Here is a 27,973-nt window from a genome sequence, read left to right as displayed (position 1 = left end):
TGAATAAGGTTTAGTTTCATCCTTTTGTCAGCAAACATGAGGAATGACAACAGACAACCCTTTTAAGAAGATCCAATTTCCGTTAAAACTATTCCAACTAGAGATGAGCGACTTTGCCTATTTTAGGGTCGAGTCGGGTTTCATGCAACCCGACTTTCTCAAAAGTCGAGTCAAACGAAATCAGCCAACTATCGTGAAAAGTCGAAGGTCCGACTGAAACACGATACCCAATGCAAGTCAATCGGGAAGCATAGTCGGCAGGGAGTGGAGGACAGTAAACACACCTACATGCCGGACCGCTTTTTTAAAGTGCGCGAAAACTCTCTCTCCCCGGATGCTACACATGTCATCTCGTTGTCCACAGTGTACATCCTTGCTCAGTGGCTGAAAAAAGTCACATGCAAGCATTCTGGGAAATCCGACTTTGGCGCTCGTTTTGCCGACAGCATGGCCGACTTAACGCTGTGGTCGGGTTTCGGTCGGCGAAACCCGACTTTGCCATAAGTCGGTGACTTATGAATCTGGCTGACCTGTTTCGCTCAACTCTAATTCCAACATTATGAACATAAAGGTTTCTCCCCTATGTGACATCTCTGATGTTTATTAACAGTTGATTTCCAAGTAAAATATTTCCCACATTAAGAAAATGAAAAAGGCTTCTCCTCTGTGTGAGTTCTCTGGTGACTAACAAGATGCTGTTTCCGGTTAAAACATTTACCAAATTCTGAACAGGACAAAGTCTTCTCCCCTGTGTGAGTTCTCTGGTGACTAACAAGAGGTGATTTCTGGTTGAAACATTTACCAAATTCTGAACAGGACAAAGTCTTCTCCCCTGTGTGAGTTTTCTGGTGACTAACAAGATGTGATTTCTGGTAGAAACATTTCCCACATTCTGAACAGGAAAAAGGCTTCTCCCCTGTGTGAGTTCTCTGGTGGTTAACAAGAACCGATTTTCTGTTAAAATATTTCCCACATTCTGAACAGGAAAAAGGCTTCTCCCCTGTGTGAATTTTCTGGTGACTAGCAAGAACCGATTTTCGGTTAAAATATTTCCCACATTCTGAACAGGAAAAAGGCTTCTCCCCTGTGTGACTGCTCTGATGACTAACAAGAACCGATTTCCAGTTAAAACATTTCTCACATTCTGAACAGGAAAAAGGCTTCTCCCCTGTGTGAGTTTTCTGGTGACTAAAAAGATGTGATTTCTGGTTGAAACATTTCCCACATTCTGAACAGGAAAAAGGCTTTTCCCCTGTGTGAGTTCTCTGGTGGTTAACAAGAACCGATTTTCGGTTAAAATATTTCCCGCATTCTGAACAGGAAAAAGGCTTCTCCCCTGTGTGAGTTTTCTGGTGACTAACAAGAACCGATTTTCGGTTAAAATATTTCCCACATTCTGAACAGTAAAAAGGCTTCTCTCCTGTGTGACTGCTCTGATGACTAACAAGAACCGATTTAGAGTTAAAACATTTCCCACATTCTGAACAGGAAAAAGGCTTCTCCCCTGTGTGAGTTTTCTGGTGACTAACAAGTTGTGATTTACGTGCAAAACATTTCTCACATTCTGAACAAGAAAAAGGCTTCTCCCCTGTGTGAGCTCTCTGGTGGTAAACAAAATGTGATTTATGTGCAAAACATTTCCCACATTCTGAACATGAAAAAGGCTTTTCCCCTGTGTGGATTCTCTGGTGCTTAACACAATTTATTTTATTGCTAAAACATTTCCCACATTCTGAACAGGAAAATGGCTTCTCTCCTGTGTGTATTCTCTGGTGCTTAACATAATCTGATTTATTGCTAAAACATTTCCCACATTCTGAACAGGAAAAAGGCTTCTCCCCTGTGTGAGTTATTTGGTGTGTAACAAGATTCCCTTTCTTGTTAAAACATTTCCCACATTCTGAACAGGAGAAAGGCTTCTCCCCTGTGTGAGTTATTTGGTGTGTAACAAGATTCCCTTTCTTGTTAAAACATTTCTCACATTCTGAACAGGAAAAAGGCTTCTCCCCTGTGTGAATTCTCTGGTGTACATCAAGATTCCATTTCCAGTTAAAACATTTTCCACATTCTGAACATGAAAATGACTTCTTTGCTTTAGGAGCTGTATGTTTTTTAATGCCTCTTTTGTGACTTTGATTTTCCTTAGTAGTCGGTAATGAATCAGAAGATGGGACCTGTTCCATAGGATCAGATGACAGATCTTTGCTGTGAATGGATGATGGTATATCTGGAGTAACAGCAGTCACTTCAGTTGTATTTTGTAGGATCTCAAGATCATCAGATTTAAAAATTGGAGATGTCAGCTGTCCTTCTATTCTCCTGGTACAGTCATCTGCTAAGACAAAAAACAATTATTTTTTAATAAAATATCCTTGATTTTTATATTTTTGAATATTTCTACTTAAACTGTTCAAAAAAATGGGAAGCTACTTAACTATTTACCAAGACAATGACAGTTCACAGTCTCATAGAAAACCTTGCTGGATGAACGAGTAGTGTGTAGTGATCCCAATCCACTCCCCTGTCACATTTACTTTCCTTGCTTTGGCAACGGTAAATGTATTTTGGTCCTGCCAATAAAGCCTATTTGAGTCTGAGTTCAACTTTTTATTCATTCTGCCTCCCAAATAACAAATAAAAAGAAACCAATCAATGTTATGTAGGCGAAAATAATACCAATTCTCATCTCACAAAAAACAAGACCCCACTCAGGTCCATCATCTGTCAATGGAAAAACAGAGGTTCCCACACTATTAGTGGCTGAAAGGCTGTTAAAAAGCAACAAGGTTTCTATAAACCAATCCTGCAAAATCCGCTCTCACTTCTGAGCCTTGCAGTGTGCTCACACAACATTTAGGATCCCTGTATTTAGCAATATTATAGTGAGAAGAACCCACTTAATTTATGGTGTGTGTCTTCTGGAGCACAATCTGGGCACTATGTGTTGGGTAATAAAATGGCAAATGTGTAATTTTCACTCTCCAACATCCACTGTATGTTAATTTCCGGAAAGTGACTGTGGAGTGAAAATATTCAGTCCTCCTATAGATTATAACCCTCAGTGAATTAATTTATAAAATGGAATCACTTTATGGGGATTTTGACTGTTCTGGTTTTCTGTCATTTAGTTATATTAGGGCTCCTGCATATGGTGTGTCCAATCTCATCTGGGATCTGTTCCTGGGGTCCAGCTGGAGTGATCTGCTCCCTACTTCAGCCAATTGGAATGTACCACACCCTACTAAAGCTCAAAGCATATGGCCGGAATCTGCCAGATACAGCGTTGTTCTCCTCTGGTTCAGTCCTCTGTGCTCAGCTCGCGGCTTGTGTATTTGTCTCCTGTTGTGACCGTGGCCCGTTTACTGACTACTCTTGTGTCTTCTGATTCTGTATTCTGTCCGTCTCACATAAGTGAGGCAGGACAATCCCACCACAATCAAGCTATCAAACAGAATGAACAGGTAAAAAAAGACAGAATAAAGAAATATATATATATATTACATCCTCAAAAACAATGTATGAACAAGGGGAGAGCTCCAACAGTAAACTGGAGATGCACTCATTAATGGTGGAGCATTGGAGCTACTATGAGTCCTGACCAGAAGATTAGAGAAAATAACATTGCTCCCCATTTCAGGAGAGATTGTGCAGTAATCTGAATTTCTTAGGATCGAAAACAATATAATTTATGACATGGAGTGAATCCATGAAACCAGGGCTTGAGCCATGCCAACACATCTCCTGCAGGGGTGAATAAATGTATATTACAGCCATCAGCCACATACAGCTTAGAGATATATCATGGCACAGGTGTAATGGTTTTCCTGTAGTTTATCACACCCTCCTTGAAATAAGTTTTAATACAAACTGAAAAGTCAGCAGGCCTGGATTGATAATCTGCCCAGGCAGGCAAATACCCACTGCAATCTTCTGCACAGGCCCTGGTGTGCGCGTATTCTCTCCGTGGACGCGCTGACCAGGACCGCGGTGGCATGCATCAGCTCGTGAGCGCAGCCCTCGTCAGTGCGGAGAAGCAGTAGAGTGCGCACTAGGGCCTGTGCAGAAGTTTGAAAAGCCCACCGCCGCCGCTGCCCTCTCCTGAAGCTTTCCCAGGGGACTTGTTCCATCCTGTCCCACAGTGGCTCCCAAGCGCTGCTGCTGCGGTGGTGGTAGTGGTGCTGGCGGCGGCTCCTCCACTCAGCCGTTCCCCCGACACTGAAGAACGGGGGTGCAGCCGAGCAGGCACTGAAAGCTGGATGCATCAAGAGGATGGTGTGGCTGGCAGCGGAGCTCCTGCTGCTGCTGGGACTTGTGCTGCTCACTCTGCACATCACTGTGCTGCGAGGGAGTCCTGCCAGCCCAGCCAATGTCAGCAGCCAGCACTAGGTGAGTCTGCTCCCGGCTACCGCACTCCCAGAAAGTTTAGGAAAACTTTACTAGATGCAGGGACAGAGATAAGTGATGGATGATACCTGCGGCCCCAACCCTGGGTGCAGTGTGAACATGATGATGTGGGGAGGGGGGTTAAAGGGGGACTGCACATAGTGATGTGGAGAGGGGAGGTTAAAGGGGGACTGCACATGATGATGTGGGGGTTTAAAGGGAGACTGCTCATGATGATGTGGGGAGGGGCTTAAAGGGGGACTGCACATGAAGTGGGGGTTAAAAGAAACTGCAAAGCATGACATGGGGTAAAGGGGACTGCACATGATGATGTGGGGGTTAAAGGGGGACTGAAAATGATGTGCGGAGGGGGGTTAAAGGGGACTGCACGTGATGATGTAGGGAGTGGGGTTAAAGGGGGACTGCACCTGCTGATGTTGGGAGGGGGTTAAAGGGGGACTGCACATGATGATGTTGGGAGGGGGTTAAAGGTGGACTGCACATGAAGTGAGGGGTTAAAAGGAACTGCAAAGGATGACATGGGGTAAAGGGGACTGCACAGGATGAAGTGGGGGTAAAAAGGACTGCACATGATGAATTGGGGGAGGGGGACTGCAAATGATGAAGTGGGGGAGGGGACAGTAGACTGCAAATGATGAATTGAGAGTGTGTTAAGAGGGAAAGCAATTGAATTGAAGGTGGTGGGTGGGGATAGCAAATGATCTGGGGAGAGAGTAAATAATGAATTTTGCAGGTGGGGGAGTAAATGTATTGAATGTGGGGGTAGAGCTGTTGATAATGAATAGAGGGTGGGAGTGAGAAGACATGAAAATGAATTGGGGCGGAAGGGGCATAGGGAGGGGCGTGGAGTATGCAGTGACTGGTAATGAATTGGTGGAGAGAGTACAGGTGCTAATTTTATATATTAGGTGGGGAAAGTGGCTATGTATAGCTAGAAGGGGCTCAGTGGCGTATTATAATTTATATATGGAATGGTGGGTTGCATAATAACCAATTATGTATTACTGGTGGGTGCATATCTGTATTCAGATGTGTAGTGTAGAAGAACAGGAAAAAAGGGGAATGTGCTCTGGAAGCCGTGCTGTAGGTAACTGTTATTTTATGCAGAGATGAGTCCTGGCTGGAAGAAGTAATGGCGGTCTGCGCTGCATGAAAAAGAAAAGCAAAAATATAGGACTTCAGCTAGAGACATCACTGGTGAGTCAGTGTGCTACCTGTACACTGACACTATACACTTTACACTCCTTGACAGAAGTTATGTCGCTTATCCATGTTATGTAAATAAAAGCTTATAACCTGACATTAAATTCATCCATTGGTTGTATTAATTATTCTTTTGGAAGCTGAAACCCTCCGAAATGTGGTTTAGGTTAAGAAAATAAATTGACACCAATGCAGAAAGTATTAAGTTACGTACCGGTAACGGTATTTTTCGGAAGCCCATGACAGCACCACGAGAGAGGGGATCCGCCCTTCGGGAACAGGAAACCTACAGATACAAAAGGGCGGCACCTCTCCCACGCATCAGTTGGATTACAGAGCTTGAGAGGCTACCATGGTTAGTACACCGCATATACACAATATATACAACCTATCTATCCTATTTACAATTCTTTAAACCATCTCCCACATAAGGTAAATTCGTGAAACAATAATTAAAAGGGGTACACCCCTATACGTGAACAAGGGAGGGAACTAAGGGTGCTGTCATGGGCTTCCGAAAAATACCGCTACCGGTACGTAACTTAATACTTTATTCGGACTCCCATGACAGCACCACGAGAGAATTACAGAGATGTAAACTAACTTAGGGAGGGACTACAGCCTGCAGCACCCTTAGCCCTGTGGAGGCACCCATGTCTAACCGATAGTGGTTAAAAAAGGTGGAAGGAGATGACCAGGTGGCCGCTTTACATATCTGGTCAATCGATACTCCTGATCTCTCTGCCCAGGATGAAGCCATGGCACGAGTGGAATGCGCCCTCAGGTTCTGTGGAGCCGGACCGCCACCTGCTGTGTAGGCAAGAGAGATAGCCTCCCTAATCCACCTCGCTAACGTGCGCTTTGACACTCTACACCCTTTCCTGGGGCCTTGAAAGGATAAAAGTAATGCGTTCTCCCTCCTCCAGGGATCCGTGGCTGCTAAATATTTAAGTAGGCATCTCTTAACATCTAGAGCCTGGAGTTTTTGTTCTTTAGGATTGGTTGGATTAGGGAGGAAGGAAGGCAGAACTCTCTCTTGTGTCCTATGAAAATGAGATGCTACCTTGGGAAGGTATGCCGGGTCTGGCCTTAGGATTACTCTATCCTGTAAGAATTCTGTGTAAGGGGGCAATCTGGAAAGTGCCTGTATGTCGCTTATTCTACGTGCAGATGTTATTGCTACCAAAAATGCTGTTTTAAGTGATATCGTATTTAGTGAAGCAGAGTCCAGAGGTTCAAACGGTTTCTCTGTCATGGCTGTCAGGACTAAATTTAAGTCCCAAGGTATACACCTATCCTTGTGTATGGGTCTCGATCTGGTAACTGCCTTAATGAATCTCGCCACCCAATGGTTGCCGGCAATGTCGCATGCAAATAGGGCCCCTAAAGCTGAAACCTATACTTTTAATGTACTAGTGGAAAGGCCCAACTCGAGACCCTTCTGGAGGAATTCCAGAATCTGTTTTATGGGTATTCCATCCCTGATATTAAACTCAAAGGTGGACAGGAATTGCCTCCTGGTTCTAGCATAGATGTCTGTGGTGGTTTGTTTCCTACTTTTTAGGAGAGTATCGATTACACTTTTTGAGAAACCTCTATCCTTCAATATTGTCCTCTCAAACACCATGCCGTCAAACAGAGTCCCGCTACTTGTGGGTGGTTGACTGGCCCCTGGTAGAGGAGATCTGGAAGGTTCGGCAGTACCCAGGGATCGCTCACTGACATGGTCCTCAACCATGCAAACCAGGTCCTTCTGGGCCAGAAGGGGGCAATCAATATGACTTTTGCCCCGTCTTCCCTGATCTTCCTCACTACCAGAGGTAGAAGGTTCAAAGGTGGAAAAGCATAAGCCAGCGAGAAGTTCCATTTTATTAGGAGGGCGTCCACGGCCAGTGGATTTTCCCTGGGATTTAGGGAGCAGAAAGTTTTTTCCTTCCTGTTTCTCTGGTGGCAAAGAGGTCCACCTCCGGTTGACCCCATTTGTGGACAATCTGGTTGTAGATGTCTAAGTTTAAAGCCCATTCTCCCTGCTTTAGGGCCCTGCGGCTTAGAAAGTCTGCCTTCATGTTGTCTTTCCCCCTGATGTGGAGCGCGGTCAAAGATAAAAAAATTTTTTCGGCTATTTGAAGGAGACGTTCTGTTATCCGCATTAGGGCGTCGGAGCGGGTTCCACCTTGGTGATTGACATAGGCTACCGCTACCTGGTTGTCCGAGAGTATCCTCACGTGATGGCCCTGTAGATACATAATGAGTTTTTTAACAGCCAACTCAATTGCCAGCAGCTCCCTCTGGTTAGATGAGGTCTCAGTATCGGAGTCCCACTGTCCCTGAACCACTATGTCCTCCATATGGGCCCCCCAACCCCAAGAACTGGCGTCTGTGGTAATTACACGGGTTATCTGCATCACCCAGGGCACCCCCGAGGCTAAGTTTCCGTCATAGAGCCACCACTTAAGAGATGTAATAGTTGAGGGGCTTAGCAATACTTGACCCTGCAAGGAGCCCTCTAAGGTCCTGCTATTAACCAGGACATCTTTCTGAAGGGCCCTAGTGTGGAATTGTGCCCACTTGACGGCTGGGATACACGAGGTTAGGGAGCCTAACAAGGACATGGCCTGCCTGAGGGTCATGGAGGGTTTATTGATTGCCCGAAGAACCTGCTGCTGTATCTGCCGTAATTTCTCTACAGGTAACAGACACTGCTGAGTTTCTGAATTTAACAGCAAGCCCAGAAACCTCTGGACCCTTAAGGGCTGAAATCGGGATTTCTCGTAATTTATTATCCATCCCAGGTTCTCTAATCTGGACTTAGCTTCCTCTATCTGAGATAGACAATGGCCCACTGAATTTCCCACGATCAAGAAATCATCTAAGTATGGGACAATTAAGATGTCAACTTCACGTAAATGAGCCATAACTTCGGCCACTATTTTTGTAAATACCCGAGGCGCTGCTGAAAGACCAAAGGGCAGGGCTCTATATTGATAATGACGGATTACACCATCTATTGATACCACCACCCTCAGGAACTGCTGGAAATCTGCGTGTATAGGTACATGATAGTACGCGTCTTTCAAGTCCACGACTGCCATAAAACACCCTTCAAACAGCATCTTTATTGTCGAATTGATGGACTCCATTCTAAAGGTGCGATAAACCAATAATTCATTAAGGAAACGTAAATTAATAATTGTTCTAAATGTTTTATCCGGCTTTTGGATTAGGAATAAGGGAGAGTAGAACCCTTTTCCTCTCTCAGATTCTGGAACCTCTATCAGGACATTTTTCAGGCACAGGTTCAAGACCTCTGCTTCTAAGGCCGCTTGTTCGAGGGGTGAAGATCTTAAAGGTGTTGGTTTAAAAGGTATCCCGTGGGACCTGAGTGAATTCCAACCTGAGCCCGGTGGATATCACCTTCCGCACCCAGTCACTATTGGTGACCTGTAACCATGCTGGGAGGAAGGATGACAGTCTACCCCCCACGGGAATTGCTAGTCATTGGTTTTGTCTTTTTCGTTCTCTCGATGAGCGCCTGAACATGAAACCCGTACCTCTTCTCCTTCTATCCTCCCATCTGGGACGGTCTCTATTAGGTGAAGGGTTGCGCCGTCTCCCTTGACCGAATCTCCTCCTATTAAATGGACGTCGGTAAGGTGCGGACCAAAGGTTTGGGAATTTTTTCTTATCATGCCCGGCCTTCTCCAGCAGTTCGTCCAGGACTGCTCCAAATAAATACTCCCCTTCACATGGGATAGTGCAGAGTTTCGCCCTGGACTGAATATCTCCCGGCCAACACTTTAGCCACAGGGCTCTCCGAGCTGTATTAGAGAGCCCTGCCGGCCTGGCGGCCATTCTGACTGCATCAGCTGAGGCATCTGCTAGGAAGGCTGCGCCATCCTGGATTATCGGTAGGGCCCCAAGGATCGCCTGTCTAGATGTTCCTTGTTTTAATTGTGATTCTAACTGGTCCAACCAGACCATCATGGACCTGGCCGTGCATGTTGATGCTACTGCTGGTCTTAAGGAACCGGCTGCCATCTCCCAGGTATTTTTAAGGAAGGTATCTGCCTTCCTGTCTAGAGGATCTTTAAGGGACCCCATGTCCTCAAAGGGTAATGAGGATCTTTTTGATGCCTCCGCAATAGCTGTATCTAATTTGGGGGCCTTGTCCCAAGTATTTATTATTGAATCGTCAAAGGGATATCTCCTCTTGAGGGCTGGTGGTAGCGGCCCTCTTTTATCTGGCTTTTTCCACTCCCTGTGGATCAGATCCTGAATCTTTTCGTTTAGTGGGAAGACTCTACGCTTCTTCTGCTCCAGTCCCCCGAACATGACATCCTGCATGGATAATTGAGGCTTCGGCTCCTCCACCTCCATTGTCCCTCTGACTGCCTTCACTAACTTGTCTACTCAGTCAAGTGGCAGGCAAAACCGACCAGAGTCCTCTTCTTCTGAGGAGGACGAGAGAGATGAAACCTGGGAGTCCTTGCTTCTCCTCCACTCTGTCGAGGAATCCGACTCCACCGGGTCCTCACCCCTTAAACTTTCTGGCTGGGACAGGGATTTTAGGGTTTCTTTCATCTCTGCCCTAACTATATCCCTTAAACATGCTGCTACTGCGGGCGACTCCTCCGCCACTGTTTGCTGGATACAGGGGGGACACAACTTTTTGGGGCATGAGTCTGGTAACGGGCATGCACAGAGTGCGCATTCCCAGGTGTTTGGTTTTACTCGTAGCTTTCTTCCCCTAGAATAAAACACAGAAGGAGGCCCCGTCACTGAGTGAGCATTCACGAAGATCACATACCAGTGCCACAATCAAGTACCGGAGAATGAGGAGGATTTTTCTCAGTCGATGCTCCTGTCCGCCTAGAGGAGCCTTTATGACTGGATTGGTCACTTCGTCCCGGACGCTCCTTACTGTCATGGGATTTTTTCTTCTTCTGTTTGACCTGCCTAAGGTCATCCAGGGGCGGCAATGAAGATTGTCGATGTTGCCGCCATTGCTGCTGCTTTTGCTGCTGCTCCTTTTGCTGCTGCTGCTCACTCTCCATTACTGCACGCAATAATGTGGCCCAGCCAAGGCACCCATCCAGGGTCCTGCCTATATACCCCTCCTCCTCCGGACAGCAGATTTCCTTCCCTTGCCGCGCCCCCCCCAATCGGGCCTCCCTCCCCAGCTGGCGCTGCTCCGGTCAGGAGAACCGGCACTTACCGGAGTCCTCCTGATGGGCGCCGCCATCTTGGGTCCCTGCGCCTGCGCAGTGCGCCGCCGACCCGGAAGCGCCCCCCGGCCCCGCCCCCTGATGTCACCGCGACTCCGGCATGACCGGAAGTCACGCGGGACGCCCGGGCACTGCACTATGGAGCGCTCCCCGGCCCCAACGCCCTGCAGCCGCCCCCCGACCACCGCGATCGCGCCGCTGGAGTTGGGAGTCCCCGGGGGGCATACTCACCAGCGCGGTCTGCTTATGGAGACGGACCTCCTCCGGACGCCGCTCCCTCCTGTCTACGCCACCGCCGTGCCACCCATCCTGGGCCACCGTGGCGTCTTCCAGGAGCTCCGCACCAGGCCAAGGTAGGAAACCCCCTCGCTACCTGTACCGGCCGGCCGGCCGGCCTGGGATCCGGTCATCTGCAGGATCCCGTCCCCTCAGGAACAGGAAACCAACTGATGCGTGGGAGAGGTGCCGCCCTTTTGTATCTGTAGGTTTCCTGTTCCCGAAGGGTGGATCCCCTCTCTCGTGGTGCGGTCATGGGAGTCCAAATAAATATTGATCATTTAACCCCTTCACTACCAAGGGTGGTTTGCACGTTAACTCCCGGGCCAATTTTTACAATTCTGACCACTTTCCCTTTATGAGGTAATAACTCTGAAACGCTTCCATGGATCCTGGTGATTCTGACATTGTTTTCTCGTGACATATTGTACTTCATGTTAGAGGTAAAATTTCATTCAAATAACTTGCGTTTATTTGTGAAAAAAACAGAAATTTGGTGAAAATTTTTAAAATTTTGCAATTTTCCAACTTTGAATTTTTATGCCCTTAAATCACAGAGATATGGCACAGAAAAAACTTAACAAGTAACATTTCCCACATGTTTACTTTACATCAGCACAATTTTGGAACCAAAATTTTTTTTTGCTAGGAAGTTATAAGGGCTAAAAGTTGACCAGCGATTTCTCATTTTTGCAACACCATTTTATTTTTATGGACCACATCACATTTGAAGCCACTTTGAGGGGTCTATATGATAGAAAATACCCAAAAGTGTCACCATTCTAAAAACTGCACCCCTTAAGGTGCTCAAAACCACATTCAAGAAGTTTATTAACCCTTCAGGTGCATCACAGGAATTTTTTGAATATTTAAAAAAAAATGAACATTTAACTTTTCTTCACAAAAAAAATACTTCAGGTTCAATTTTTTTTTATTTTACCAAGGGTAACAGGAGAAATTGGACTGCAAAAGTTATTGTGCAATTTGTCCTGAGTGCGCTGATACTTGATATGTGGGGGGAAACCACTGTTTCGGTGCATGGCAGAGCTCAGAAGGGGAGGAGAGCCGTTTGACTTTTTCAAAGCAAAATTGGCTGGAATTCAGATCGGACGCCATGTCACGTTTGGAGAGCCCCTGATGTACCTAAACAGTGGAAACCCCCCACAAGTGACCCCATTTTGGAAATTAGACCCGCCAAGGAACTTATCTAGATATGTGGTGAGAACTTTGAACCCACAAGGGCTTCACAGAAGTTTATAACGTACAGCCGTACAATTAAAAAAATCATATTTTTTCCACAAAAATGATCTTTTCACCCTCAATTCTTATTTTTCCAAGGGTAACAGGACCCTAAAAGTTATTGTGCAATTTTTCCTGAGTACGCTGATACCCCACATGTGGGTGTAAACCACTATTTGGGCGCATGGCAGAGCTCGGAAGGGAGGCAACGCCATTTGACGTTTTTAGCTGGAATTGAGATCGGACACCATGTCGCGTTTGGAAAGCCCCTGATGTACCTAAACAGTGGAAACCCCCCACAAATGACACCATTTTGGAAACTAGACCCCCCAAGGAACTTATCTAGATGTGTGGTGAGCACTTTGAACCCCCCAGTGCTTCACAGAAGTTTATAACGCCCGGGCGCGAAAATAAAAAAATCATTTTTTTTCCACAAAAATGAAATTTTTGCCCCCAATTTTTTATTTTCCCAATGGTACCAGGAGAAATTGGACCCCAAAAGTTGCTTTGCAATTTGTCCTGAGTAGGCTGATACCCCATATGTGGGGGTAAAACACTGTTTGGGCGCATGGCAGAGCTTGGAAGGGAAGGAGCACCATTTGACTTTTTCAACGCAGAATTGGCTGGAATTGAGATCAGACGCAATGTTGCATTTGGAGAGCCCCCGATGTGCCCAAACACACCCCTAACCCTGATCTCAGCCCTAGCCCTAGCCCTAACCCTAATGGGAAAATGGAAATAAATACATTTTCTTTTAATTTTATTATTTTCCCTAACTAAGGGGGTGATAACGGGGGTTAGATTTACTATTTATGGTGGGTTTTTATTTTTGGCAGCTGTTGCACGCTAAGGCTGGTTTCACACTTGCGTTTTTTTGCGCTGTTTTTTAGCGCAAAAAAACGCATGCGTTTTTTACCCTATATTTTACATGGGGTGTGCTTATGTGCGCATACACATGCGCTTGTACGCATTTGTATGCGCATGCGATTTTTGTAGTGTGCGCTCGGGTGCACAAAATGCATCCTGTTGCATTTTTTGTGCGCCCAACTTGCCCCCAAAAAACGCATGCACACGCAATGCATTTTTTTTACAGCAAAGCACCCATTGAAGTCTATGGGTGCGCATACGTGCGCATTGTAATGCACATGTATGTGCAAAAAAACGCATGCTTTTTTTTAAAAAAACGCACCAAAACCCGCAAAAAATGCACACAAATGCATGATGCATTTTTTCCATGCGCTTGTGTGTGCAAAAAACGCGCAGCAAAAAAACGCAAGTGTGAAAGTAGCCTAAAAGACGCTTTTTATTGTAAAAATAGTTTCTGCATCACCACGTTTTGAGAGCTATAATTTTTCCATATTTTGACCCACCGAGTCATGTGAGGTCTTATTTTTTGCAGGACGAGTTGACGTTTTTACTGGTACCATTTTCGGGCACGTGACATTTTTTGATCGCTTTTTATTTCGATTTTTGGGATGCAGAATGAACAAAAACCAGCGTTTCATGAATTTCTTTCGGGGGGTGCATTTACACCGTTCCGCGTGCGGTAAAATTGATAAAGCGGTTTTATTCTTCGGGTCCGTATGGTTACAGCGATACCTCATTTAGGTCTTTTTTTATGTTTTGGCGCATTTATACAATGAAAACAATTTTATATAAAAAATAATTATTTTTGCATCACTTTATTCTGCGAGCTATAACTTTTTTATTGTTTCACTGATGATGCTGTGTGGCGGCTCGTTTTTTGTGGGACAAGATGATGTTTTCAGCGGTACCATGGATATTTATATGCATCTTTTTGATCGCGCGTTATTGCACTTTTTGTTTGGTGGTATGATAATAAAGCATTATTTTTTTGCTTCGTTTTTTATTTTTATTTTTTTACGGGGTTCGCTAAAGGGGTTAACTAACGGGACAGTTTTATAGGGTGGGTCGTTACGGACGCGGCGATACCAAATATGTGTATTTTTATTGTTTTTTTTTTATTTTCAAAAAATGAATTTATTGGGGTATATTTTTTTTTACAATTTATTTAGCGATTTTTAAAAAATTATTTTTACACTTTTTTTTAACTTTATTACAATATCCCAGGGGGGACATAACTGTCATGTGACAGATCGCTGATCTGTCACATCACAGATCGCTGTGACAGATCAGCAATCTGTCACAGGCAGTGTGCAGGTTTCCTCCTTGCCTGCGCTTTGCAGGCACTGAGGAAGCCAGCTTCCTGCAGGCCCCCGGAGGTCCCCGCCGCCATATTGGATCCGGGGACCTGCAGGAAAGGAGACCCCCACAGCAGCGCTGCACATTGCGCCGCTGTGGGGGTTGCAGGGAAGCACGGAGGGAGCCCCCTCCCTGCCGATGATTCCCTTTAACCCCCGGTACAGCGCGATCGTGTTTGATCGCGGTGTGCCAGGGGTTAACGTGTCGGGGGCGGTCCGTGACCACCCCTGACACATAGTGCCGGGTGTCAGCTGTGATAATCAGCTGACACCCGGCCGCGATCAGCTGTGCTCCCCCCCGTGAGCGCAGCTAATCGTACTAGACGTACTATTCCGTCCTTGGGACTTAGGTCCCAGGTCACATGGACGGAATAGTACGTCCAATGTAGGAAAGGGGTTAATGGACACAGAGTGGTCAGATTTTGGCAAGACAAATGTTTTGTCGCCCACAGAAAGTAATGTGATATTCAAACAAATAATTAACTTAAAATACAAATATATGTTGCATAACATTGGTGAATGAAGTTGTTGTGCTATTAGAGTCATATTTAATATTTTGTGTGACTTCCATGAGCTTGAAGGACTGCATCCATGCGGCTCAACAATGATTCATACAATTTATTAATGAAGTCATCAGGAATAGCAAAGAATGCAGTCGTACATGCCTCCCAGAGTTCATCTAGATTCTTTGGTTTTGTCTTTCAAGCTTCCTCTTTCATCCTACCCCAAACATGCTCAATGATGTTCATGTTTGGTGACTGGGCTGGCCAGTCCTTGAGCACCTTGATGTTTTTTTGCCTGGAGGAACTTTGTTGTAGAGCTGGATGTATGAGATGGAGCACCATCCTGCTGCAGAATTTGACCCTTTTTATGATTTGGAATATAAGAGGTAGCTAATACTTCTTGATATTTTAGGCTATTGATATTGCCTTCCACCTTGCAATTGTTTTGCACACCCCCATACTGAATGTAACCCCAGACCATGATCTTTCCACCACCAAATTTAACTATTTTCTGGGTGTATTTTGGATCCATACGGGCTCCAGTAGGTCTCCTGCAGTATTTACGGCAGATGTGGTGTAATTCTACTGAAGATTCATCAGAGAAATCCACCTTCTACCACTTTTCCAGCGTCCATCTGTTTAGCAGGTTGTGGGACTTTGCAAATGCCACACGGTTTTTTTATTTGCCCTTTGTTTAGTGCTGGCTTCTGGGCACTGATTCGACCATTTCGAGACAGAATCCTACAAATTGCTCTAGTTGACACAGGGACTTGAGGTGACCAGGCCTGTTGGAGCTCTGCTGCAGTGGAAGAGGGGCTTGCTTTGGATTTTCAAACCAACAAACGTTCCTCCTGAGCAGTTGTCTTGCGGAGTCTGCCGGACCTGGGCTTGTCAAACATCTCCAGTCTCTTTGAACCTTTTTTTTAATTCTTTGTACTTGATGAGACACATTAAAGGTGCCAACCACCTCTGCAGTGGATCTGGTCTTCAGCCTCTTGATAATCCAGGCTTTGGTCACAGGGTGGATATTTGGCATGTTGTCAGAGCTCAAGTTGCAGCTCAAGTGAAGGTCTAGGGTGCTGGGTTTCTTTTTATACACATCCACTAATTAACCCATTATTTACTGAGCACAGGTGAGGATGTAAACTAGGATTGGGTGTATTGTATGACCAGGCGACAAAACTTTTGTCTTGCCAAAATCTGACCATTCTGTGTCCATTAAATGATCAATATTTCTGCATTGATGCCAATTTATTTTCTTAACCTAAACCACATTTTGCAGGGTTTCAGCTTTCAAAAGAATAATTTATACAAAGAATGAATGAATTTAACATCAGGTTATAAGTTTTTATTTACATAACATGGATAAGCGACATAAATTCTGTCAGGGAGTGTACACTCTGTACAGAGCTCCTGTGTATAATGTCATCAGTGATCACTATATTATCTGTACACTAACACTGTATACAGAGGTCTTGTGTATAGTGTTACTGGTGATCACTGTATTACCTGTACACTATATATAGAGCTCCTGTGTATAATGTCACCAGTGATCACTGTATTACCTGTACACTGATACTGTATACTATGTACAGAGCTTCTGTGTATAATGTCACCAGTTATCACTATATTATCTGTACACTGATACTATATACTATGTACAGAGTTCCTTTGTATAATGTCACTTAGTATTTTTTCTTATTATGTGGTGGCAATATGTGGTCTGGTCATGGTGTGATGGTATTTGTCCCTTGTATGTTTTATTAATGGTCATTTAAAAAAAATGTATGTGACTCATTCCCTTAAAGAAAAATACATAAAAATATATTTATATTTAATACGTTAGAGTAAAATAGGGTCGGCCAAAAAAGTCTACCGTGGCGTGGTGGCAGCTTAAAAATTCTTTTGGCCAGAACAAAAGCTGCTGGCTATGTATGTGATCTGGTGTTTGATGGGAACTGTTAATATCTGATTGATGAGGATGTGGTGAAGTTGAGTTTTTCCAAGAGTGAGCGTTGGGACTGTGGAAGGTTCGAAGGGTGGAGGCGGAGCTGGGGTGGGGCCTGGGCGTAGTCTCAGGGGGGCCCGAAAATTTTGCCAGTATGGGGCACCGAAATTCCTAGTGGCAGCCCTGCTGCTCAGTACCACTTTAACTGTCCTCCATTCACAATGCACAGTACCACTCCTCCTGTACGGTATATATACAATACTCAGTACCACTTTTCCTGTCCTGTATATATACACTGCACAGTACCACTCCTGTCCTGTTGTTGGAGAGACGACATTGGTCTTTGGGAGGGTTAATATTGGTTTATTATTTTCAGGAATACTATGGGAAATTAAGAAATACTGTATTTTCGGACTATAAGACACACTTTTTTCCTTCCAAAATGTGGAGAAATATGGGGTGTGTGTCTTATAGTCTGAATGTACCGTCTCTGGGTATGGTGGGGAGGTGGGGGAGCGGCATCGGCAGAGCAGTGGGTCACAGAGGCCGTAGCCGGCGGCTGCAGCTAACTCCTGCGCCTGCTGCTAAAGAGAAATGAATTTTCATTGCATTCCACCCCCATGGATGTGGAAAGCATTGAAGATATTAATTTCTTTTTAGCATCCTGGTATGATTGGCCCCCATCCTGGTCCTGGTATGATTGGTCCCATCCTTATTCTAGTATGACTGGTCCCCATCCCAGTCCTTGTATGCATTGCCCTATCCTTATCCTGATATAATTGATCCCATCCTTTCCTTATCCTGATATGCATGGCACCATCAGAAAAGATTAAAAAAACAAACCACTACACTTACCTTCCTGGCGCTCCCTTGCAGTGTCCTGCTCCATTGCCAGCAGCTGTTTAATGCTTGTAAGCAGCGCATGGCAGGGATGTCATGCGCTGCTTGCAAGCTGAAGCGTAGCTGCCGGAATACTCAGTGCTCTGCATGCAGGGACTGTTTGCACGGAGAGCAGTGAGCATTTATTGCTCTTCAGTAGTGCACAGTGTCAGCTGGAGCTTTCCTGCTGCGGCTGGCTGTCATGTGTGCCGATACTTAAACCCTTTCTGCCATGTGTTGTACTATCTGGTCCATGTGCCCTGGGACTTAATCCCCAAGAATGGGATAGTACATCACAGCCATCAGAGGCTCTCACAGAGTGAGCGCCGCTGATCGCGGCCAGGTGTCGGCTGATTATCACAGCTGACACCCGGCACAATGTCTCAGGGGCGGTCACGGACCGCCCCCGACACGTTAACCCCTGGCACACCGCGATCAAACATGATCGCGGTGTACCGGGGTTAAGGGAAGCATCGGCAGGGAGGGGGCTCCCTCCTTGCTTCCCTGAGACCCCCACAGCAGAGCAATGTGCAGCGCTGCTGCGGAGGCCTCCTTCCCTGAAGGTCCCCAGATCCAAACTGGCGATGGGGACCTTCGGGGGCCTGCAGGGAGCTGGCTTCCTCACTGCCTGCAAAGCGCAGGCATGAGGAAAGCCTGTGCAGTGCCTGTGACAGATCGCTGATCTGTCACAGTGATCTGTGATGTGACAGATCAGCGATCTGTCACATAACAGTGATGTCTCCTCTGAGACAACCTAATAAAGTTAAAAAAAAAGTGTAAAAATAATTTTAAAAGAAAATCACTAAATAAATAAAAAAAAAATAAAATTCCCTAATAAATTCATTTTTTGAAAATAAAAAAAATAAATAAAAGTACACATATTTGGCATTGCCGCGTCCGTAAGGACCCGCCCTATAAATCTGTCCCATTAGTTAACCCCTTTAGCGAACCCCTTAAAAAATAAAAATAAAAAACAAAGCAAAAAATAATGATTTATCATCAAACTGCCGAACAAAAAGTGCAATAACGCGCCATCAATAAGACGCATATAAATATCCATGGTACCGCTGAAAACGGCATCTTGTCCTGCAAAAAACGAGCCGCAATACAGCATCATCAGCAAAAAAATAAAAAAGTTATAGCTCGCAGAATAAAGCGATGCAAAAATAATTATTTTTTATATAAAATTGTTTTCATTGCATAAAAGCGCCAAAACATTAAAAACGACATTAATGAGGTATCGCTGTAACCGTACTGACCCGTAGAATAAAACCGCCTTATCAATTTTACCGCACATGGAACAGTGTGAACGCACCCCCCAAAAGAAATTCATGAAACGCTGGTTTTTGTTCATTCTGCGTCACAAAAATCAGAATAAAAAGCGATCAAAAAATGTCATATGCCCGAAAATGGTACCAATAAAAACGTCAACTCGTCCCGCAAAAAATAAGACCTCACATGACTCCGTGGGTCGAAATACAGAAAAATTATAGCTCTCAATATGTGGCGATGCAAAAACTATTTTTACAATAAAAAGCGTTTTAGCGTGCGACAGCTGCCAAACATAAAAACCGCCATAAATAGTAAATCAAACCCCCCGTTATCACCCCCTTAGGTAGGGAAAAATAATAAAATTAAAAAAAGGTATTTATTTCCATTTTCCCAATAGGGTTAGGGCAAGGGCTAGGGTTAGGGCTGAGATTAGGGTTAGGGCTAGAGTTAGGGCTGAGATTAGGGTTAGGGGTGTGTTGGGGGTTAGGATTGGAGTTAGAATTGGGGGTTTCCACTGTTTGGGCACATCAGGTGCTCTCCAAACGCAACATGGCGTCTGACCTCAATTCCAGCCAATTTTGCATTGAAAAAGTCAAATGGTGCTCGTTCCCTTCCCAGCTCTGCCATGCGCCCAAACAGTGTTTTACCCCCACATATGGGGTATCAGCGTACTCAGGATAAATTGCAAAACAACTTTTGGGGTCAAATTTTTCCTGGTACCCTTGGGAAAATAAAAAAATTGGGGACTAAATGATCATGTTTGTGGAAAAAATACGATTTTTTTATTTTCACGCCCGGGCATTATAAATTTCTGTGAAGCCCTTGGGGGTTCAAAGTGCTCACCACACATCTAGATAAGTTCCTTAGGGGGTCTAGTTTCCAAAATGGGGTCATTTGTGGGGGGTTTCCACTGTTTAGGTACATTAGGGGCTCTCCAAAGACAACATGACACCCGCAGACCATTCCATTAAAGTCTGCATTCCAAAACGTCACTACTTCCCTTCCGAGCCCCGACGTGTGCCCATACAGTAGTTTTCTCCCACATATGGGGTATCAGCGTACTCAGGACAAATTGGACAACAATGTTTGCGGTCCAATTTCTCCTGGTACCCTTGGGAAAATAAAAAAATGGGGACTAAAAGATCATGTTTGTGGAAAAAATACGATTTTTTTATTTTCACGCCCGGGCATTATAAACTTCTGTGAAGCCCTTGGGGGTTTAAAGTGCTCACCACATATCTAGATAAGTTCCTTGGGGGGTTCTAGTTTCCAAAATGGGGTCACTTGTGGGGTTTTCCACTGTTTAGGTACATCAGGGGCTCTCCAAACGTGACATGGCGTCCGATCTGAATTCCAGCCAATTTTGCATTGAAAAAGTCAAACGGCGCTGCTTCCCTTCGGAGCTCTGCCATGCGCCGAAACAGTGGTTCCCCCCCACATATCAGGTATCAGCGTACCCAGGACAAATTGCACAATAACTTTTGCAGTCCAATTCTCCTTTTACCCTTGGTAAAATAAAAAAAATTGGACCTGAAATATTTTTTTTGTGAAAAAAAGTTAAATGTTCATTTTTTTTAAATATTCAAAAAATTCCTGTGAAGCACCTGAAGGGTTAATAAACTTCTTGAATGTGGTTTTGAGCACCTTAAGGGGTGCAGTTTTTAGAATGGTGTCACTTTTGGGTATTTTCTATCATATAGACCCCTCAAAGTGGCTTCAAATGTGATATGGTCCGTAAAAATAAAATGGTGTTGCAAAAATGAGAAATCGCTGGTCAACTTTTAACCCTTATAACTTCATAACTAAAAAAAAATGTTGGTTCTAAAATTGTGCTGATGTAAAGTAAACTTGTGAAATGTTACTTACTAAGCTTTTTGTGTGCCGTATCTCTGTGATTTAAGGGCATAAAAATTCAAAGTTGGAAAATTGCGAAATTTTCAAAATTTTCGCCAAGTTTCCGTTTTTTTCACAAATAAACGCAATTTGAAATTTTACCACTAACATGAAGTACAATATGTCACGAAAAAACAATGTTGGAATCACCGGGATCCATGGAAGCGTTCCAGAGTTATGACCTCATAAAGGGACAGTGGTCAGAATTGTAAAAATTGGCCCGGTCATGAACGTGCAAACCACCCTTGGGGGTTAAGAGAAATGAATATTCAGAATATTCAATTCTCAAGTATCAGCACACGTGACCACCGACAGCAGCAGGATGGCTCCAGCTGAGACTGTGGGTGCTACTGAAGATCAATTAATACTCACTGCTCTGCGATGAACAGTCCTGGCATGCAGAGAGCACTGAGTATTCTGGCAGCTGCCCTTCAGCTTGAAAGCAGCACATAACGTCCCTGCCAAGCGCTGCTTACAAGTATAAAGCAGCTGCTGGCGTCGGAACAAGATGCTGCCAGGGAGAGCTGGGAAGCTAAGTATAATCTTTTTTTTTAATCTTTTCTGATGGGGCCATGCATACCAGGATAAGGAAAGGATGGGACCAATCATATCAGGATAAAGATGGGGCCATGCATACAAGGACTGGGATGGGGACCAATCATAACAGGTAAAGGATGGAGCCCTGCAGACCAGGACAGGGATGGGGCCATGCATACCATTATAGGGATAAGGGTGATCATTCCTGCCAGGATAAGGTTGATGTGGACCATTTCTACCAGGAAAGGGATGAGAAGCCATGCATACAAGGGCGACATGGAGCCCTGCATACCAGGATATGTATGAGGGCGATAGTTCCTGCCAGGATAGGGATTAGGAGGCCATGCACACCAGGATAGGGATGAGAGGCCATGTGTTTCAGGATGGAGATGAGGGGACCATATTTACCTGGATAGGGGATATTAAGTACAGAATTGACCACATTTTTGCTTTAGTCTTTTTTTTCCCCTAATTTCCTCCTCTAAAACCTAGGTACGTCCGAAAAATACAGTGCATATATTGGAAAACCTATTTAAATGGATTATGTAAAGTAATCCCCTATCCCGCAACCTATGTAGTCGCTGGGGTACGACCGCTAGGACCCCCATGATCCCGAGAACTGGCGCTCTAAAGAAGAGGTCGATCATGCGCACTGAGGTGGCATTCACACATGGCACTTCAAATAACTCCTTTAAGATGTGTTGAAGGGTCACGACAAAGTATAAGAAAATCCACTGATCGGGTGTGGGGGGAGTGTTATAGTATGTGGGCTGGTGGGGTTTGTGTGGCAGGGCTGCTTTTTATCCCAGTAAGGCTCTGAAAATCAGGATAAAGGGAAACTGTTGCTATTATACAGAAATTCACACTTGACACTCACTGCACATTTAATGTTGTCAATCATAAAAGCAAATTTTGGCGAGAAAGACTGGACCTGGTCTTGTAGGGACCATATGAGCACATTCAGCAGCACAGAAGGGAGAGAAGGTAATATAGTAACATACTTATTAAAGTTGAAGGAAGACATAAGTCCATCTAGTTCAACCCATATCCTATCCTAACTTGGCCTTACATGTTGATCCAGAGGAAGGCAAAAAAAACCCATGTGGCAAACAGTAAGCTTCACATTGGGGAAAAAAATTCCTTCCCGACTCCACATAAGGTAGATTCATCCAATAAGATACCCGGGTTCTAGGAAGCCAACAGCATCATTACCCCCCGATTTCTGATACAGACCCATCATAATACTTTTCTTCAAGTGAATTTCTAATTTATCAGAACATTCTACGTACGCTGTCATTTGGCTTTGTAGTTTACAGACCTGGGCAGGTAACGGTCAGCGTCTCCTAATCCCAGGGGGTAGATTGATCCTCCAGGTCATAAGTTCTATAGAAAAGGGCTTTCAATGCCCAAAGCCATTTGAACAGTTTTGGGTGAAGGAGAATGTTGTGGTCTAGAGGCAAAATGGTGATCATGGTAATACGGCCGCACTACACCAACGATAAAGCAGCCACAGCCGGTGACTGAGAAGAATCTGTGACTTCTCTGCATTTAGTGGTTACTACTCACCTGGGTAGTCATATGTGGGAATCTCCTCTTTACACCGCTCATCACCCCTCACATATGTCTCTGTAGTATTAATATGGGTCAGATCTTCACCCTGAAACAAATATTATAAAAGTTACAGACAGATGGAGAAGTCCCATCTATGATCAGCTCTAATCCTGCCATCTCCACCGCTCTCATTACACAAGTATAAAACATATAATACTGGTGGATAAAACAAGACTGAGCACAAGACCTTCACAGCCGTCTACACATCATAGGGGAGATCTCATGACACCTTCTCTCCATCTACCTGATGATCCTGAGGAACATTGGGATCTTCTTCTTTACAGTCCTGTGGAAGAGGACGGGGACATCTCTCTGGTGTTGTCCTCTTACTGGATAGATCTGGAGGAAACACATACAGGGACTGAATTCATTCTTTACATACAGATAATTATAGGCCGAATGTATTTAGTCCTGTCTATTACCTGGTGATGTGAGGGGCTGGGGAACCTCCATTATGACAGTCTTGTACAGATCTCTGTGTCCTTCTAAATACTCCCACTCCTCCATGGAGAAATAGACAGCAACATCCTGACACCGTATAGGAACCTGACACATACAATGATACCGTCATCCCCCGATCCCTTCATAGCGTTACTGTATAATGTCCCAACATTCCCAGCAGTGTCACCTCTCCAGTCAGCAGCTCAATCATCTTGTAGGTGAGGTCTAGGATCTTCTGGTGATTGATGTCCTCATGTATCAGGGGGTGAGGTGGAGGCCCCGTGATTGGGCTAAAGGGTCTTCCCCATCCCTCAGACACAGGGTCCTGACAGCGCTCACTAGAGTTCTTCTTCACTATTGTGTAATCCTGGTTATGGAGAGACACATTAATAAATCTCACTACAGACATTTCCAGAGTCCTCACCTCTCCAGTTCTGTCCATCTGTTATTCCCATAGATAAGAATGATGTAATGTGACGTCATCAGGATCTCTCACCTCTCCAGTAAGCCGGAAGAGGATCTCTAGGGTGAGGGGTAATATCCTCTCCGCCATCTTGTCTCTGTCCATATCTATCTTTGATGGGTAAATCAGGAATATTCTCTTATGTAGAAGATCTTCACTGAGAGGATCTGATATTGTAGAGACCTGAATGAGAAGAAGATGAGCCGATGTAACATCATAAAATCCTGTGTAATAATACAATTACTGGAGATAATAAGGGGAACATATGAGGAAATTATTTTACACTATTTTATTTTCTTCTTTACATCTACTAATAAAACCTATATATTTAGGCCACAGACAACAAGCAGTTTCTCCCTCGGAGTCGGCAGCTGAATACGTTTCTCATAGACTCATCTTCCATAACGCTAATTCTCGTCTCATTTACCGACACTGGAATCGGCATTAGCAATACTGCAGGAGATATTCATTACACGTGACATGAGGAATAACTACTTCATGATGAGGACGACATCTTCATCTTCTACTACGGCTCTAGAAACATATTTGTCCAGAGTCCGTCACTGACTCCATCCCCACCGGCCGTCTATATGAAGGTTTCCCGTCTTCCCCGCACTGGAATCTTCTATCACGTTAGATCTTATGTCTGATTCACACACAGAAGTTTGAGGCTTTTATAAAAACTTTTTTGTAAGAACATCAAGACAGAAGTTATTTGCTGCCAATGTCTCCATGTAATCTTCCATATATTACATGAAAAACACCAAAAAAAGTGTGAAAATATTCCTAAAATAATTATAGTGAAATGTTGAGGCACCAAATAGAAAGTTTTTACCCAGTATATGAACACATTGAACCAATGTTACAACCTCCACTATATTAAATCTTCAGGGTGACTATTTATAATCAAGACAATGGAATGAAGAAAATCAGCACTCACCCCTTTTGGAAGATACTTCAGTCCTTTTTAATTTTCATTTGATTCAGGAAAATGACAAAAAGTGCAACAGTGCTAGCAGTGTGGCGGCAGGTGCATTGATTCCCAAAAGAAAAAGATATGACGGACAACAAACGTTTCAGACTTAATTTGCGCTTCTACTGGTCCATGTTCCACTGGTCTAAGAATATGGACCAGTAGAAGGACTAAAGCATCTTCTAAAAGGGGTGAGTGCTGACTTTCTCCATTCTGTTATCTTGATTACAGAAATAAAATTGAGGATGGTGGTACTGTGGGAACATTATACGGTGTCAAAAAAGGGGCACCGTACTATGAGAATAATAAATGTGTCATGATCCAGACCGGGTTTTGACTCCTGTCTTCCCCTCTCCTGGTCTGATCATGTCAGGGGTTAACTTTTCTCTGCCTCGTTCTGGTGTCAGCTCTGCTATTTCTCTGTGCTTCATCCTGCAGGTAGTGTCAGTTATATTTTCTGCCTACGGCATGAGTAGAAGACTCTGGTGGTACCCTGATTTGTCCTGCTGTGTTGTGCTGACTTTGCCCATGTCTATTCCTTTCTCTCTTCCTGCCCCGACTCAGTGTTTCCCTTAGTGTTTGGATTTCCTGGTACTTGACTCTGCTTTGGCTAAGACCTGATTCTGTCTCTTGCTTCTGGTACTTCTGCTTCTGACTGGTACTAAACTTTTGGCTCTCCTCTGACTGTGTTTGCTATTCCCCTTGGAACTTCGCTTCTCCTGCTATCGACCCGGCTTGTTTGACTATTCTGCTGCCACCTGGTGGTAGCCTTGCTGCAGTGCTGCTGGTTTGCTCTGAGCAGAATTGCAGTCCTCCCTCCACTTTGCTGCCATGGAGTTTGCATTTACCTGCAGAGCTGCAGCATGACATTATAACTGACCATAAACAGTATTTTTTTCTTTGTTCCTCTCTTTATGGATCCGCCTCATACTCTGGCGGATCAGATGTCTAATCTGACTCAAATGATGCAGGACTTGTCTGTGGAACATAGAGCCCTGGCCTCTTCCCATAATCAACTCCAGAGAGAACTTTCTGAGACAGTAGTCTTTTCAGGGTTCTACTAAACAATCAGCCTGTAAACACTCTGAACCCATAGATGTCTTGCTACACTATCCTGAACCTACCGTCAGGCTCCCAGATACTTTCTCTGGGGCAAAGGAGAAGTTCTGTACATTCAGGGAGAGTTGTAGGCTGCTTTTCTACCTTAGACCCCAAACATCTGGTGATGAGAGTCAAACGGGTGGGGATAATCATTTTGTTACGACGTGAGGGTCCTCAAACTTGGGCTTTTTCTTTACCTGCTACTGCCCTAGAACGTGTGTCTGTGGATAGGTTCTTTGAGGCTTTATGACTGATTTTTGGAGAACCGGACCGGTTCTCTCCCAGAGTAAACTCATTGGCGAACGGTATTGCTCGGAGTTGAGACGGTGGTCCACCAATGTAACCTGGAATGACTCTGCGCTAAGATGTCTGTTCAGGAGGGCTCTGTCGGATCATCTTAAGGGCGCTCTGGCTCTCCATCAGCCACCCAGTTCTTTGGAGGAGGCCATGACTCCGGCCATTCATATGGATCGGAGATTGTGGAAAAGAGGAGTAATCCAGCGAGAGGTTCCAGTATACCCTGTTAAGTCCCAGGTGATGCCATATACGGAACCTATGGAGGTTGGGGGTCATTAACCTCAAGGAAAAGGAGAGGAAGCGGCGATGCGAAAGGAGACTATGCTTCCATTGTGGAAAGCCGGGACATTGGAAGGACTGCTCCTCTTGCCCACCGACTAACAAGCTGCCGACTCTGGGTGATTGTCGAGGTGGTTACCCAGACTCTCAGGTACCTTTTTCCTCAATTCAAAAGATTTTGTTGGAGGTGGAACTTTGTTGTAGGTATTGTTACACACCCACTTAAGATTTCGTGGACTGTGGGTCATCCATGAACTTCATTGACTCAAGCTTGGTATCCTAGTGTAACATAGATACAGTTGGCCTTGAAACCCCAATTCATATCATTGCCATTGATAAAACACCACTCGTTAGGAATATTGTTAAATTTATCTCGGAGGAGTTTCTCCTCAAGGTGGGTTCCTTGCATCAACAACGCAATTCATGTTATGTTCTGGATAATCTTCCAGCGGGACAGGTGTTGGGATTCCCCTGGTTACAGTTGCACAATCCTGTTATTGACTGAGAATCTCGAGATATTGTGAAATGGGTCCTAACTGTTCAAAGGGTTGTCTTTCTGCTGTGCTGGTGTCGTTCGTTAATCTGGATGGTATTCCGGAGTACCTGAAAGATTTTAAGGATGTATTTTCTGAAAAAGAGGCTGAGGTCTTGCCCCCACATCGCCCCTATGATTGAACTATTAATCTCATTCCAGGTGTTAAATTGCCCAATGCCCGTCTGTACAATCTATGCGGCCCAGAACGTACCGCTATGAAAATGTACAGTTGTGGCCAAAAGTATTGACACCCCTGCAATTCTGTCAGATAATACTCAGTTTCTTCCTGAAAATGATTGCAAACACCAATTCTTTGGTATTATTATCTTCATTTAATTTGTCTTAAATTAAAAAACACAAAAAGAATTGTCCTAAAGCCAAATTGGATATAATTCCACACCAAACATAAAAAAGAGGGTGGACAAAAGTATTGGCACTGTTCGAGAAATCATGTGATGCTTCTCTAATTTGTGTAATTAACAACACCTGTAACTTACCTGTGGCACCTAACAGGTGTTGGCAAGAACTAAATCACACTTGCAGCCAGTTGACATGGATTAAAGTTGACTCAACCTCTGTCCTGTGTCCTTGTGTGTACCCCATTGAGCATGGAGAAAAGAAAGAAGACCAAAGAACTGTCTGAGGACTTGAGAAACCAAATTGTGAGGAAGC

At 44.5% G+C, this 27,973-nt stretch overlaps 1 protein-coding gene across 1 annotated transcript; it reads right to left on the bottom strand.

Moving 5' to 3' along the window:
• Window positions 1–18: 18 nt before the first annotated feature.
• On the bottom strand, window positions 19–24,297 carry LOC141094231 (uncharacterized). The gene is made up of 6 exons (XM_073580040.1): window positions 24,150–24,297; window positions 23,841–24,020; window positions 23,635–23,758; window positions 23,457–23,551; window positions 23,168–23,258; window positions 19–2,332 (listed from the first exon to the last, which is right to left on the bottom strand). Exons 1-6 carry the CDS (start codon window positions 24,219–24,221, stop codon window positions 639–641), a joined length of 2,256 nt encoding a protein of 751 aa, XP_073436141.1. The 5' UTR covers window positions 24,222–24,297; the 3' UTR covers window positions 19–638.
• Window positions 24,298–27,973: the final 3,676 nt, after the last annotated feature.

The sequence above is a fragment of the Dendrobates tinctorius genome, unplaced genomic scaffold (genome assembly GCF_039654945.1).
Source record: "Dendrobates tinctorius isolate UK_male_01 unplaced genomic scaffold, ASM3965494v1 ptg000063l, whole genome shotgun sequence".
Taxonomy (NCBI): domain Eukaryota; kingdom Metazoa; phylum Chordata; class Amphibia; order Anura; family Dendrobatidae; genus Dendrobates; species Dendrobates tinctorius.
The sequence above is the reverse complement of the archived record's forward strand: the minus strand, read 5'-3'. Positions and strand labels throughout refer to the sequence as shown.